General features: G+C 40.9%; 1 protein-coding gene across 5 annotated transcripts in view; it reads left to right on the plus strand.

Annotated features, from left to right (window-relative positions):
• The first annotated feature begins 2,291 nt into the window (after positions 1-2,291).
• The window catches only part of KIAA2012 (KIAA2012 ortholog), a 124,074-nt gene continuing 110,365 nt past the window's right edge, over positions 2,292-16,000 (plus strand). For all 5 annotated transcript variants that reach the window (XM_069983293.1, XM_069983298.1, XM_069983295.1 and 2 more), the window contains exon 1: positions 2,292-2,484. In XM_069983293.1, the coding sequence (XP_069839394.1) occupies positions 2,398-2,484 (87 nt within the window). In that variant the 5' untranslated portion in view covers positions 2,292-2,397. The remainder of the gene's footprint in view (positions 2,485-16,000) is intronic.

A 16,000-nucleotide genomic window follows, 5' to 3' on the forward strand; every position in this document is an offset into this window, starting at 1 on the left:
TTTTTAAAAGCCATCAAATAAAATAAAAGTTATACATGTTACATATCGTTGTAATCATAACGACTTGAGGAACATATATAACAAGACAGTTTTACCCCATGGCGAACGGCGTAAAAACAAAAAAAAAACAAATAAAAAAATTCGGGTTTTTTCCATTTTAACCACACATTTAATTTCTTTCTGCTTTTGCAGTGTACTTAATGAAAAAATTCAGCCTGTCATTGCAAAGTACAATTAGTGACGCAAAAAATAAGGGCTCATGTGGGTTCCTAGGTGAAAAAATGAAAGTGCTATGGCCTTTTAAGCAGAAGGAGGAAAAAACGAAACCCCCCTGGGTTCCCCCTGGGGCTTCTCTGTTACTGCTGCCTGAGGTGATGGTGGAGATGCCCTTGATGTTGGTGAAATCATAGTAAATCAGACAACAGGGAGTCGAGGTCTTGAGGTGCAACAGTGCCTTTACTCTAAACTTGATGCATATATCATTTACAGTCTCTTCTCTGCAGAGTATCTTCCAAGATGGCCATGGGCCAGACCTGGGTCACTTATTATAGTAAGGAAATTTTGTGTGGAGAAGTAAAGCTGCCCCTTTGGCACTGGTAGTGAACCACAAACCCACTGGGATGAGAGTCTTTTAGAGTTATCTGGGCCGCGCCTAAAGCAACAACATTTCAGATCCCAGAACAGACTAAAAGGGTCTTTCAATAACGTCCCCCTCAGTAAAGTGTACCTTGAAGAGGGAAATCAATCAAGCTTCCTCTCCTGACAGAAATAATAATAAATAATCTCTTGTCTCTTGTCTGTTACATTGTCTCAGTCCTTAGTAAGCTGGCTCCTAATAATCTGCTCAGTTTCTTGTAAGCTGTTGGTCCCCTCTGTAACCATAACCACAGCTACCGTCAACTTAGGGAATTCCTGTCACAACTGCCTTTTATGTGGAGCTCATTAGAATAGCTCCACCCACTGCCTGGATGTTTCCGCTATCTGATGTAATACACTAAGGAGACAGTTGGTGGTGCTGTTACCTAACTCCCTGATTGGGGTGTGTGTAAGTGAAAATGGTGACCCATCTCTACCATAGCTTCCCACTATAATGCATATTGAAACAATTACATATTAATAAACTCATACAAATACAATAAAGGCTCCATTCTCTGCGCAACCTTAGGGACACTCAACTTTAGTACACTGCACCACCACCTATAACAGGGGCCCTACTAACAAGACGGGGCTCCTCTGTTCTTCTCCTCCCTTCACGTGGTACATAAGTCTTCTATTTTTATGATTGTAGGGTGCCTCCCTCCAGTCAAACCATTATGCCATATTGGATGGATATGAGGTAAATGTTATTGTTGGAGTACCTCTTTAATTCATTTTGGAGACCCATTACACAGTGGAGGATTGCTGCACATTTATAAGAGGTCATCGCTGTCTCTCGTTGCTTGAAGTCACAAACTCAAAGAGCAACTCTGCTCGTGTTTTCCCATGACAACACTTTGTGCTTTATAGGTCCTTGAGCTATTCAGTTGTCCAGTCAAGTTTCTAAAACTTCTATGTAAATAGTTCACTATGTCTGTTCTAGAGAATTCAGATGGCAAGCAGTATGGTTACCTCTGGAGCACTCAGCGGAGTTGCTACTCAGCTTTCCAGGACTCTGTATAGCTATGCATATAAATATTAATTACAATATTAAATACTAATTAAATATTGAATACAAATATTGATTACAGAGTTCACATTCTGAATTCAAGAAAAGCTAGTTTACAACTTCTGTGGAAAATGTAATGATATCTATATAAGTTGTTACTCAGCTTTCCCAGAAATAGAAATAAATAATTTGAGAAACAACTTTATTTACTGAAGATTTTTTGCAGTTTGGGTGGGTTATATTAAAATGTATTGCTGTATACCTATAATATATAATAAACATAAAGCAAACATCAGGGATGAATAGTATGAATAGGAATGTACTGTATTTATTAGCATGTACCAATTGATTGCACCAACTTCACTGCTGGTATTTGCACACATCCCGAGGGCTTCTGGTCTCCTCCACTTGCTACCAAGGTAACACCAGAAACAATCTTTTAACAATGAGGAGCGGAGAAGTTTCAGAGAACGACTTGGGACAGTGCAGTCTATGGCAACCAGTGCAGGGCAGACAACACAAACAGTGTGAGCAATGGGAGGGACTGGAGATCCGAACACAAATTTTTTCTACTATGCGGATGCAGATCTCTGACTGGAAACTAATCTCTGAATAATTCTGTGTATGCCCATCTACTCCTCAGGATTTCTTAAAAGAAGGAGACGGCTTTCTGCATAGGAGACTGGCAGTCCTGGCATGTGAAAGTGCAGGGCTTTGGGAAGTCTGCCATTGCTGGAGGTCGGCCATGAAAGATGTCAACTCTGTCACTGCTAAGCCGAGGGAATGCCCAGGTGGTCAGAATCACGCATGAGAAGCTAGTGGTTCACTATGAGCCAGAGGTGAGAGGGGCGTTCAGAGAATTAACATGGGGGAGGGGGTGTTCTGTCTGTTTGGAAAGATACACAGATAGATTAGATAGATAGATAGATAGATAGATAGATAGATAGATAGATAGATAGATAGATAGATAGACAGTATAAGTGGTCAATAAACTATTTTACAAAATTCGCAAACTACCTCATTAAATGTGTTAGCATACACTATATTGAAAAGTTAAAAACGCACCAGTGTGCGGGCAAGAAAAGTAACATGTACCTAAAATAAAGAGTTTCCACAGTCCACTACTTTCATAACTAATATTGGTCCCCATATGTTGCAATATGCTAGAGCCCCCACAGGGCTGGACAGTGTTTCCTATAAGTCCCTGTGCATTTCTGTGCAGATAGTATGTATATTTTGTCCTTTTTTTTTTTTTTACATAATAGCCAAAGGTGGCAGCAGTTCTAGAAGCACTTGGATAAACTTTAAAGGAGAACTCTGCGCAAATGTAAAAATACAGAGAGACAACCACCACTCCTGGTCACCGTCCAGTCTTCTCTATCTGCCAATACTGTGACTTTATGCCAAAAATGCCCACTTAGCAAGTCAGTGGCTGAGACGGGGCACCTCCGCAGTCACTGACTGGCTAAGCGGGTAGTTCCTGTTGGGTCGTGATGACACAGGAAACCACACGACTTAGGAGGCCGGAGGGTTACCATGAGTAGTGATGCTATGGCTGCGGGGGCACTGGGACCTGGATTAATATTACAGTACTTTATTATTATATTCTCCCAGCCCCCAGGAGTAGGTCCCAGTTACTGTTTAAGATAGAGATAGATTTTCCAAAATTTGACAAGAGCTGAAATCATATTGATTAAAGGGGTTATCCAGTGCTACAAAAACATGGCCACTTTCCCCCTACTGTTGTCTCCAGTTTGGGTGGGGTTTTGAAACTCCATTGAAGTAAATGGAGCTTAACTGCAAACCGCACCTGAACTGGAGACAAGAGAGGGGGAAAAGTGGCCATGTTTTTGTAGCGCTGGATAACCCCTTTAATCTGGGTGAACAACTCACCCCCCCTTTTTCCCATCCTTTCAGTTTCCCTTAGCACTGGTTTTGAGTAATCTCTACCTGCATCTACTGATTCCTGCATTTTTGAGAGAAAAAAAATTAAACAAAATTAGAAGGATGAAGCTTCTTAAGCCTATTGTAATTTTAATAATTTTTAAATTCCCGCTCACATCTGCATCCGTATCAATTTCTTTTATAATGGAAACCTTTATACTTTCTTTTTATTCTTATTTTTTTATTTCTTCTAATTACAATTACATACTAAATAATCTAATAAAATCCTCCATTTACATGCAAATGCATTAACATCCCGATAATACACACACACTCTTGCAAAAAATGTATAAGTAGAAAAAAATGAAAGAAGAGGGGGGTGAATTTCAAAACATGAGAGCTAATTGCTCTTATTCCATCTTATATTTTTTTCTATTCCTTCCTTGTTCCTTACTTTGTATCTTATATCTGGATACTTCGTTAACTAAATGTTTCCTGGCTAAGACTATGTTCCTACAACGTCTTTTTTTGGCCATTTTAGGCTTTGTGTAATATAGAGAACAATCAGCTGGTGACGCGATCATCAGCTGATCGTTTCTTTAGGTCTAGGCCTAAAATTGTCGGGCGCGCATTGCTACGTGTAATAATGATGTGCGGCTGACAGCTGATGATTGCAGTATAAGGCTAGGTTCAGACTATGTAACTGTGCGGCTGTATTTGCGGCTGTAATTGTGTGGCGGTATTTTTGGTGGTTCATGCGTACGCTGGAAAGTATACGATATACGGCTGCACAGTGCACACTATGTATGAATCTACGGCCCTATCGCAATCGGACCCGTAAAAAATGAACAAGACCATTGTTTGCGGCTGGAAATGCGGCCGTGGATTGGCAGGCGGCAATGTTGCCGAATGCCGATGCCTCTAATAGTTAATATATTAAATTAATAAAACACATTTTCTTTATAATAAAGTCCCTTTCGTTGTTTAATAATTTAATTCTAACGAATCCATCATTGTGCAATTAAATATACTGTTAAAATAAATATATATATAAATAAATGTATATTTATATATATATTTATTTTTTGACAGTATATTTAATTGCACAATAATGGATTCGTTAGAATTAAATTATTGAACAAAGAAACTGATTTTATTTCAACGAAAATGTGTTTTATTAATTAAATATTAATTAGTACAGGAAGCTCCATAAGCCATTAATTCATATTGCCGGCAAAAGAGCTTTCTGTACTAATCATCACTTTACTTTAATTAAAACATCAAATGTTTCTTCTAATTATGTTATCACAATAGCATTATTAGAAGAAACATTTAGAATTATATGTGCGCTCAGCTGATTGGCTGATCGGCTGAGCGCGCATATAATTAGCGGGTCCGCAGCACAGTGACTTCATTGTGCTGCGGACCAGCGAAGAGGACACATTGGGGTGAGTATAAAGCTCTCCCCACCCCCTCCCCAGCACTGCACCCCTCCCAGCAAGGAAGGGGGGTCACTTAACCCCTTCCTTGCTGGGATGGGTGCAGTCTGACATCAGTCTGGCCCCCAAGGGGTTAAGGGGGATGCAATACATCCTCCCTTAACCCCTTGGGGGCCAGACTGTAAGCAGCAATCTGTAAAGATGCTGCATACTGTAAGGAGCACAACACCACATCTAATAGACGGAATCCATTACTAAGTCGGGGCCTACTGTTAGCCGGTATAAAATGGCTAACACTAACTCCCCATTATTACCCCAGTACCCAATGCCACCAGGGGTACTGGGAAGAACCGGGTGCCAGTGGTCCCGGAGGGTCAAAATTGGCTCTCCTGGACTGGGGCGGCAGCAGGCTGGTAAGATTTAGGCTGGGAGGGCCTAAAACAATGGCTCTTCCCACCCTGGTGTTACCAGGCTGCTGTCGTTTGGTTTTTAACCCGGCTGGTTATAAAAATAGGGGGGACCCTATGCGTTTTTTTTAATTATTTATTTATTTTAAAAAAACCTGCATAGGGTCCCCCCTATTTTTATAACCAGCCGGGTTAAAAAACAAACGACAGCAGCCTGGTAACACCAGGGTGGGAAGAGCCATTGGTTTAGGCCCTCCCCAGCCTAAATCTTACCAGCCTGCTGCCGCCCGGTCCAGGAGCGCCAATTTTGACGCTCCGGGACCACTGGCACCCGGCTCTTCCCAGTATCCCTGGTGGCATTGGGTACTGGGGTAATAATAGGGGGTTAGTGTTAGCCATTTTATACCGGCTAACACTAGGCCCCGACTTAGTAATGGATTCCGTCTATTAGACGGCTTCCACTACTAAGTCTATAAAGTAAAGAAATAAAGACAAGACACAAGTTAAAAATTTTTTTATTCAAATAAAAACACCCCCACACCCCTCATTGACCATTTTATTAAAAAAAAACAACAAACAACCGCTGGTCATCGACATAGTCCACGGAATCCGACATAATCCCCAGGATACCGATATCTGAAAAACAAAAAGGGAGAAACACACAAAAAACACACAAACAGGAGCACAACACCCATCATTGTGAGCGGTGTTGTGCTCCTTACAGTATGCAGCATCTTTACAGATTGCTGCTTACAGTCTGGCCCCCAAGGGGTTAAGGGAGGATGTTTTGCATCCCCCTTAACCCCTTGGGGGCCAGACTGATGTCAGACTGCACCCATCCCAGCAAGGAAGGGGTTAAGTGACCTTCCTTCCTTGCTGGGAGGGGTGCAGTGCTGGGGAGGGGGTGGGGAGAGCTCTATACTCACCCCGATGTGTCCTCTTCGCTGGTCCGCAGCACAATGAAGTCACTGTACTGCGGACCGGCTCTTTATATGTGCGCTCAGCCGATCAGCCAATCAGCTGAGCGCACATATAATTCTAAATGTTTCTTCTAATAATGCTATTGTCATAACATAATTAGAAGAAACATTTGATGTTTTAATTAAAGTAAAGTGATGATTAGTACAGAATGCTCTATTGCCGGCAATATGAATTAACGGCTTACTGGAGCTTACTGCACTAATTAATATTTAATTAATAAAACACATTTTCGTTGAAATAAAATCAGTTTCGTTGTTCAATAATTTAATTTAAACGAATCCATCATTGTGCAATTAAATATACTGTCAAAAATAAATATATATATAAATATACATTTATTTATATATATATATTTATTTTAACAGTATATTTAATTGCAAAATGATGGAATCGTTTAAATTTAATTATTGAACAATGAAAGGGACTTTATTACAACGAAAATGTGTTTTATTAATTCAATATATTAACTATGAGAGGCATCGGCATCGGCATACTGCAGAGGATCGCAAACCCCGGTAATAGCAATTCATGTAAACTGTTTCCCTGCTTTCCCAGATGCATCCAGAGGTGTTTGCATCACTTTCTTAAGATTTTATTTGTTATTTTTAGTTGAACCAGATTTCCAAGTAAATGACCGTATGTTTTCAGCCGCATGTCTATTTTTTCCCACGGCCGTAGTTTCATCCGCACATTTACAGCCGCATAAAAAATACAGCCGCACACATACATAGTGTGAACATAGCCTAAAATAATAAAGTATTAACTTACCTTACCATGTTCCCGGGTGTCCTCTGGGGCCTTCCAAGGTCTCTGCAGCTCTGCCTTCTGCTCCCTTCTGTTCCAGTCTCTGCACTGTTAGGCTGCGGCCAGTGATTAGCTAAGCGGCCAGCAGCCTGTCAGAGCAGAGACCGAAACAGAAGGCTGAGCTGCAGAGACCAGGGAAGGCCCGAGGACACAGGGAAAGGCCCGAGGACATTGGGAAAGGCCTGAGGACACTGGGGAATGTGGTAAGTTAAGTTAATACTCCATTATTTTATACTAAAGGCAAGGGCTGCACCAGGGGCGTAGCTAGGATTCATGGGGCCCCATGGCAAAACTTTTTAAGGACCCCCTCCCCTACGCACAACACAAAGCACTGTGCACACACACACACACACACACATACATATATATATATATATATATAATTTTATTTTATTTTTTTTAATTTGTAGATCTGCTTTACTGCTGGTGCACTGATAACCTCTGACCTCTGTTCTCCAGCTGGCAATCAAGTAGGAAAGGAAAATGCAGAGCTCTGTGTAGAGGTCAGGGGTTATCAGTGCAGTAAAGAAGAGATCTCTGTCTTCTGCTTGTTAACTCTTTTATGTGTTGCAGCATGTAAGTAAACATTGGGTCACTTACACACTGCAGTACAAGGGGTTAAGCAGAAGGACACATGCTCTTACCTTCTCCCCCGGGCCCCCCTCCTGCACGGCCCCATAGCAACTGTGTACCCTGCCTCTATGGTACTGTAGCTATGACACTGGGCTGCACGGACATTGCTAACGATTAGAGATGAGCGAATAGTGAAATATTTGATAATTCGATTTGAATAGCTCCCGATGTTCATATATTCGAACGAATATGAAATCTAATTATAGTCTATGGGAGAAAAATACTTGGGACCTGGAAAACAATATTTGACCACTAGGAGGTCACCAAGTGCACAATGAAACCTCAGGAAATGATGCCAACACCTCTGGAATACATATGGGACAGCAGGGGAAGCATGCCTGGCTGCATCTAACACTAGTGATGAGCGAACATCCTAATTTTCAGTTCGGATCCCGAACACAAACAAAAAAGAAATGTTTGTGATCGGTTCGTGTTCGTGTATGCCGAAGATTCACGAACAAATTACAAGTACAAGTGTACGTTTTGGTCTAGCGGTACGCACTTGCGTTTGTATCAGGTCAAATGCAGTGTAAAATACGTAATAACGAAAATTAACGATAACTACAAATCGGTAGTAGCAAGATAACAGCTATTATCCCACACTCACAGCATACATCCGTATACACCATCAGTAGATGTCTGAACTCACTGCCTGTCTCACAACAGCTTCTAAATCTCTGTTTTTTATACTTTTAGCCCTAACAAGGGCTTTTGGGGGTCCCTTCCTACCTAATTTTACCTAAAAGCTTTATTTCCCTGGTAAACAGTCTGTCCCTCTCTAGCTCCAACCAGCAAGTGACTCGAATCTGAAATCCACTATTGTTATATTCAGGTGGTGACATGGTTTAGCCAGCCAATCACATTATGTTTTTTTTTTTTTAAGTCCTTCCTATTACTAGTGCCTGTCTCCCCCCCCCCCCCCCCCCTTCATGTTTATTTGCTGGAAAAAAGCGTTATTCGATCGAATACTATTCGCTCATTACTACTAACGATGTCCGTGCAGCCTTTGGTGCCCAGTAGTTGGCCTGTGTAATTTCTCAGTAAAGAAGCGCCGATCTAGCAGATCGGTGCTCATTTACAGTTTATGATCAGCTGTGTAATAGGACCCGAAGATGAATGTTCATTATCTGGAGCCCATCCAAAATGGCATTTAGGCTGAGTAAGGGTCCATTTACACAGAAAGATTATCTGACAGATTATCTGACAAAGATTTGAAGCCAAAGCCAGGAACAGACTCTAAACAGAGATCAGGTCATAAAGGAAAGGAGCCTGAGATTTTTCCTCTTTTCAAATCCATTCCTAGCTTTGGCTTCAAATCTTTGGCAGATATTCGTCAGATAATCTTTCTGTGTAAATGGACCCTAACTAAATTACAGGGCCCGACCCGTGCTGTAGACGAACACTGATCTGCTAGATTGGCTTAATTATCCTACAGCAGGGGCTGCATGAGCATTGCTTGCGAAGTTCATACAGCCCTTTGCTTTAATCAGCCGTCAGCCATATATCTGTTATTACACAGAGAGATGTGGGGCTGACAATAGATTGTTTGTAAACTTGTTGAAAGACAGCGATCTGCTGATTGCTGGCTCTATTACACTGGGAGATATCTGCCTGTGAATTAAAAAAAAAAACAAGAATCAAGTTCATTAGATTCTTTCAGTAGTGCAGCCTTAGGCTGGTCATATAACTTAAACTTAATAAAGTTTTAGCATTTTTAACCCCGCAATCGCAAAGGAGCAGTCCCTGCATCCCGTCTGGCTGCATCCCTTCATGGCGCAGATCCCTGCTCGGCAATCTATTGCTCTCGGCTGCAGCAGCAGCCGAGAGGATTGGAACACCGATCTCATTGATCTATGCAGTATATCTATTAGTGATGAGCGAATAGTGAGATATTCGAATATTCGATATTCGTACGAATATCCCGCGAATATTCGAATATTCGATCGAATATTCGATCCCATTAAAGTCTATGGGAACAAGTATTCGATTAGTGAAAAACATCTATTTGACCATTTGGAGGGTGAAACCGGAAGCTGGGGGATTTGACCGCTTATCAAATATTTTTTTAATATTCGTGGGATATTCGTACGAATATCGAATATTAGAATATCTCACTATTCGATCGAATATCTATTCGATCGAATAGTATTCGCTCATCACTAATATCTATACTGCATAGATCTCAATGAGAGATTAGCATAGTGATACTAGAAGTATCACTACACTGATCTCCTTCCCTAATAAAAGTCTGAGTCACCCCCCTTTTCCCATTTTATAAATGAAGTAAATAAATAAAAAAAATTAAAATGTTTGGTATCGCCGCGTGCATATTCACCTGAACTATTAAATTATCATACCCCTGATCTTGCACGGTAAACAGCGTAAGCGCAAAAAAAATCCAAAGTGCAAAATTGTGCATTTCTGGTCACATCAAATCCAAAATTGTGATAAAAAGCGATCAAAAAAGGTACTGATAGAAAGTACATATCATGGCGCAAAAAATGACTCCTCACACAGCCCCATAGATCAAAGGATAAAAGCGCTATAGGCATGGAAATAGAGCAATTTTAAGGAACATATATTTCTTTATAAGGTTTTAATTTTTTAAAAGCCATCAAATAAAATAAAAGTTATGCAAGTTACATATCGTCGTAATTGTACTGACTTGTAGAACATGTATAACATGTCAGTTTTACCCTAGGGCGAACAGCGTAAAAAAAGAAAACCCCTCAATTAAAAAAAATGGTATTTTTTTTTTTCAATTTCACAACATATATAATTTTTTCTGGTTTCACAGCATATTTTAGGCAACAATTACAAAGTACAATTAGTGGCACAAAAAATAAGGGAATATCTGGGTCTCTAGGTGGAAAAATGCATGCACTATGGCCTTATATAAACAAGGAGGAAAAAACGAAAGCCCAAAAATTAAAAATTAGCCGGGTCTTCTAAGGGTTAATGTACACCTTTTGTACTTTTTTTTTTTAAATGGGGAGTTGTTTGTGAGCGTCAGCTTCTGATGTTTTCCATACCATTCACATTTGTCATTGACAGATATGTTCACAAGTTTGTGAAGGCCTGGGCTCTGTGAGCTGACTTGAGGGCTCTTTTCTCTGATTGATTTTGGGTGCTTATGGGGACAGATGGAACATTGTAGCCTAGACTTCCTTATCTGTATACAAAGTGTGATTAATGGGATGGCTTCTATTAGCTGTCAGAATTTGTGTCTGACATGAGCACAAATTTTCTCCAACACTTGGTGGTGGTGGTGGTGGTGGACTTAGAAGAGCAGACAGCTAAATGGAAAGATATGTTGCTTCTCATAAAGCTGCTCAGATTTGGCACCCATTTGGCTACTTTATGCATAAAGAAGACATATTTATATTGTTACAGTATCAATATGGGTCTTTCTGGGTGACGTACACAATACAGAACCTTTTTCTGAAACTTCAAAGTGTAACTGTCATTTATTTATTTATTATTGCAAACATGAATAGTACAAGCGAGAAGAAACCCTGTAACAGACTTTCCTTCTGTACTCAAAAAGCTGTTTTGTAGCCTCCCCCCTCACTTTTTATCTGCTCATTATCAGGCAAAGTCGTCTTCATTACAGAAAAGCAAAGTGACAATGAATTCTGTTCAGTCCATTATAACCTATGACCTATGAAGGGGGGAGGGGCCAAAGGGGGATGAGTCAGCAGGAAGAGGACAGAGCCGGCCCATGCAGTTTCTGGGCACATAAAATGCTGGATTCACAGATCAGACTGAACAGAATGATGTATCACATTGTTCTGTGCAGTTGATCTAGAGATATCCTTTTAACCCCTTCCCTCCTGGGCATATTTTCATTTTTGCGTTTTCGTTGTTTCCTCCTTGGGTTTAAAAGGCCACAGCACTTGCATTTTTTCACCTACAGACCCACATGAGCCCTTATTTTTCGTAATTGTACTTTGCAATTGCAGACTTAATTTTTGCATAAAATATATTGCAAAACCAGAAAAATATGCACAGTGAAATTGAAAATAAAATGCAATATTTTTTAATTGGGGTGGTTATGTGTTATACGTTATGCGCCATATGGTAAAACTGACTTGTTATGCATGTTCCTCAAGTTGTTACGATTACAACGATATGTAACATGTATAACTTTTATATTATTTGATGGCTTATAAAAAATCAAAACCTTTCAAAAAAACTAAATGTTCTTTAATGGTGCGTTCACACCTACAGGATCTGCAGCTGATTTTCTGCAGCAGATTTCATTTAAATAACTGAACACAGCATCAAATCTGCTGCAGATCTGCTGCAGATCCTGTAGGTGTGAACGCACCCTAAAATGGCTCTATTCCCAGGCTTATAGCGCTTTTATCCTTTGGTCTATGGGGCTGTGTGAGGTGTCATTTTTTGTGCCATGATGTGTTCTTTCTATAGCTATGTGTTATTTCTTACTTGCGTATATGCGACTTTTTGATCGCTTTTTATCACAATTTTTCTGGATTTGATGCGACCAAAGATGCGCAATTTTGCACTTTGGGATTTTTTTTGCGCTTACACCATTTACCGTGCGAGATCAGGAATGTGATAATTAAATATTTCGGGCGATGTCAAATATGTTTGTTTATTTATTTATTTATTTTTATTTATAAAATGGGAAAAGGGGGGTGATTTAAACTTTTATTAGGGGAGGGGATTTTTTATTATTAAAAACACTTTTTTTTTTCTTCACTAACAGTAATTAGAAGCCCCCTAGGGGACTTCTATATACACAGCACTGATCTCCCATTGAGATCAATGCTGTGTATATAATAGAGCACCGATCCATCAGATCTGTGCTCTATTATAATGGTCTGCTGCAGACCATCTAAATAGATTGCCGAGCCGGGATCAGCATCATTCCGACACTGAGCCCCGGCCAGCTCAGTACATTGGATCTCCGATGCGATCGCGGGGGGGAGATCCAGCCACTAGACACCAGGGAAAGGGGGACACAAGACAGTTAGAGGCAGCTGTCAGTAAGCAGCCGGGATCACAACGGTTCAGAGCGGAGCCACGGCGTGGCCCCTCTCTGAACCTCCCCCCCCCCTCCCCGCAGGACGTGCCGGTACATCCTGGGGAGGGAAGGGTTAAATAACATGGACAATAAGTAGTCCTCTCCAATCTAAGCATGAGCTAAGTAGTCCTGGATATTCATGAGAAGCAGAAAACCCCACCCACCAGCTGCTAATTGGCCAGTTATCTATCCATACTGTATATAGGCAGTCAACTGTCAATCAGCAGCTGGAGGGCAGGGGAGGGGTGCAGCAAGAATCCTATTCTCCTGCATATTAAGAACGACTGAAAAAAATTATATAAGTAATACCAAGTTGTACCAAAGAATGCAAAACTACTGTGCAAAGTTATAGCATCCTGCACAGTACAGATTACATGTAGGTTTAGCTTGAAATCTTCACCAGCTTATTGCAAAATACAAGTTGACAACACTGCTATTCATGCATATACACTCATTTATAGCAAATGATCCAACCTTACGTACTAGTAACATGATTACTTTACTAAACAGGATGTAACATATAAAAAAATGTTAAACCTTTGGCTTTTACCCATCCATGGGATCAAAGGCACAGGCTAAAGTGACCATCAAAATACATATCAGGTGTTAGAACACAGCTGCTCTATGACAGCCTCACACTATTCACACATCATGGCGTCTAAGTCAACTTCCTTTGCTAAACAGCTTTGCCAAATCCAATTTTCCTCTGTTTGATAGACTGCAAGATGTTTAGAAATATGAAATACATACGTATACATGTACGAAAACAAAAAACAATTCAGCGATTATTTATATGGGGTCAATGTATTCTGCACATAGGAGTTCAAAGCTACTTGCCCTTCTAACGGAGAATCATTTAGGCTGTTCAGTAGCATTTTTCACATATTTTTATTGCCATGTTTATAAGTCTTTCTAGTGTTTGGTTGTTTATTTTGTTTTTTAGATGTGTCTTTAAAGTTTATGGGTTTCTGATGCTGTTGGGGAAAGTGGTTTCTTTTTCAAAACGATGCTCTGGGTATGGAGTTTTTCTATACGACTGGAAAAAAACAAATACAAAATTATATTAAAAGGGTTATCAAGCCTGAAAAACTGTGAAAAAAATTATTGGCCCATCCTCAGGATAGGCCTTTACTATCAGATCGACAGGGGTCTGACTGCTGTCTCCTTGCAATTTAAAGGGGCTGCGGCCTTTGTATAAGTTTAGCAGCTTCCTCAGTGTTTGCATCCTTGCTCACACATTACTATTAGCAGCAGTGAACAGGAATATTCTGCAGTTCCTTGCACCATGGCTACTAATTGTATGCTGCAAGCAAGAACATGTGTTAGTAAACACTAAATACTCTGCGGTGTGCAAATTAGCACTGAAACCCCTATAAACAGCTGATTGGTGTGGATGCCAGGACCCAAATCATACCAATAGTGATGGCCTGTACAGAGGATACAGGCTGGCTAACCCCTTAAGGTTGGTGTCACACTTGGAAATAGACTGTGTGCGCCTTTTTGGTGAAATTTTTTATTCACACCCTTTCTGGGATATACATTAAAAATCTCTTGCCCAGCCAGCTCCTTTAAAACACATACTTACATACACACATATACACTTAAATATATCCAGTTAGACACGCATTACACACAACTAGATATTGTTATACACATACATTAAACAAACATATACAGTACACACATACAGACACATTACACACACTTAAAGGGGTACTCCGGGCCAGGGGGGTATTTTTGAGGATCACAGGGGAGGGGTTGGAAATTGAAGGCGGAGGTCACTTACCTCCCCCGTTCCAGTGCTGGTGCCCGGATCACGCCGCCCGGTACTCCCGTCCCGCGGCCGCTTCCTGGTCAGAGCTGCTGCATGAGACATGACGTCTCAAGGCAGCTCTTCCATTCAGCGGCTGTAGCGGGGTCCCGCCTCGGCCACTGATTGGGAGAGCTGCCTTGAGAAATCACATCTCATGCGGCAGCTATGACCAGGAAGCGGCCGCGGGATGGGAGTACCGGGCGGCGTGATCCGGGCACCGGCGCTGGAAAGGGGGAGGTAAGTGACCTCCGCCTTCAATTTCCACCCCCTCCCCGGCGATCCTCAAAAATACCCCCCGACCCGGGATACCCCTTTAACTATTTTGCAGAATTGTCACAATTCACAATCCTGCTTCCTGTCTTTAAAACCCAATGCACTTCCCCCTCCTAACGGTTTTCTCCCTGCTTCCTGGATAAAGTGAAGGCGTTTTTTTATACTGCATTAAAGTTCTTCCATCTGACATATTTATCCACAGGATTGGGGATAGCTAGCGGATCACAGTGGAGGTCTGACCACTGACCAATTTCATTCAGATATTCGTTAAAACGTTTGAAACAAAGCGATAATTGTTCGGTTGAATAGCAGTTAACGATTAAACGACAAACGAGAAATTGTTAAACGCTTAATGAGACCTGGACCTATTTTTATCGTTGCTTGTTCGCAAATCGTTTGCATGGAATAAGATGTCGTTCGCAGTAGCGACAAATGCAATAGTGACGACAAGACGAGCGCAAGAATGGTCAAAAGTAATGATCATCATTCCATGTAATTGGGTGAACGATTTCAGGTAGTTCGCAATAGCGGTCGTTTGAGATTGTTTATCATTAACGATTATCCGAACGATAATCATCCCGTGGAATAGGGCCCTTAGTCTCCCATTAGAATAGAGCATTGGGTTCTGCATGTGCCAATACCTTCATTATTTATGGAAGCAATGCAAACAGACAAGGACAGTGTTTGGCTATGTTCACACATAGTATTTCTGTAAGATTTTTTCAACCAAAACAAGGAGTGCAACTGACCGGGCAAAATTATAATGGAAAGAGCACAGCTTCTGTGTTTTCAACCTACTCCTGGTTTTGGTTGACCAAAGACTGACGGAAATACTATGTGTTTTCTATCATGGGACTGGTAAATGCTGGTGAGTGGTATACATCAGATGTATACATTGTGTACTCCCCCCTACGTGTCACTTTGTCAAATACTGCTATTGCATATGGCACTTTAATTTAAATATATTCAAAAACAGCTCCACACCTGTCAGGCTGTGTGTGGTATTACAATTTGGCTCCATTTATATCAGTGGAACTGAAATACAGGACCAAACACAAACTCAGGACAAGA

This window comes from Dendropsophus ebraccatus, chromosome 9 (assembly GCF_027789765.1).
Source record: "Dendropsophus ebraccatus isolate aDenEbr1 chromosome 9, aDenEbr1.pat, whole genome shotgun sequence".
NCBI classification, from domain to species: domain Eukaryota; kingdom Metazoa; phylum Chordata; class Amphibia; order Anura; family Hylidae; genus Dendropsophus; species Dendropsophus ebraccatus.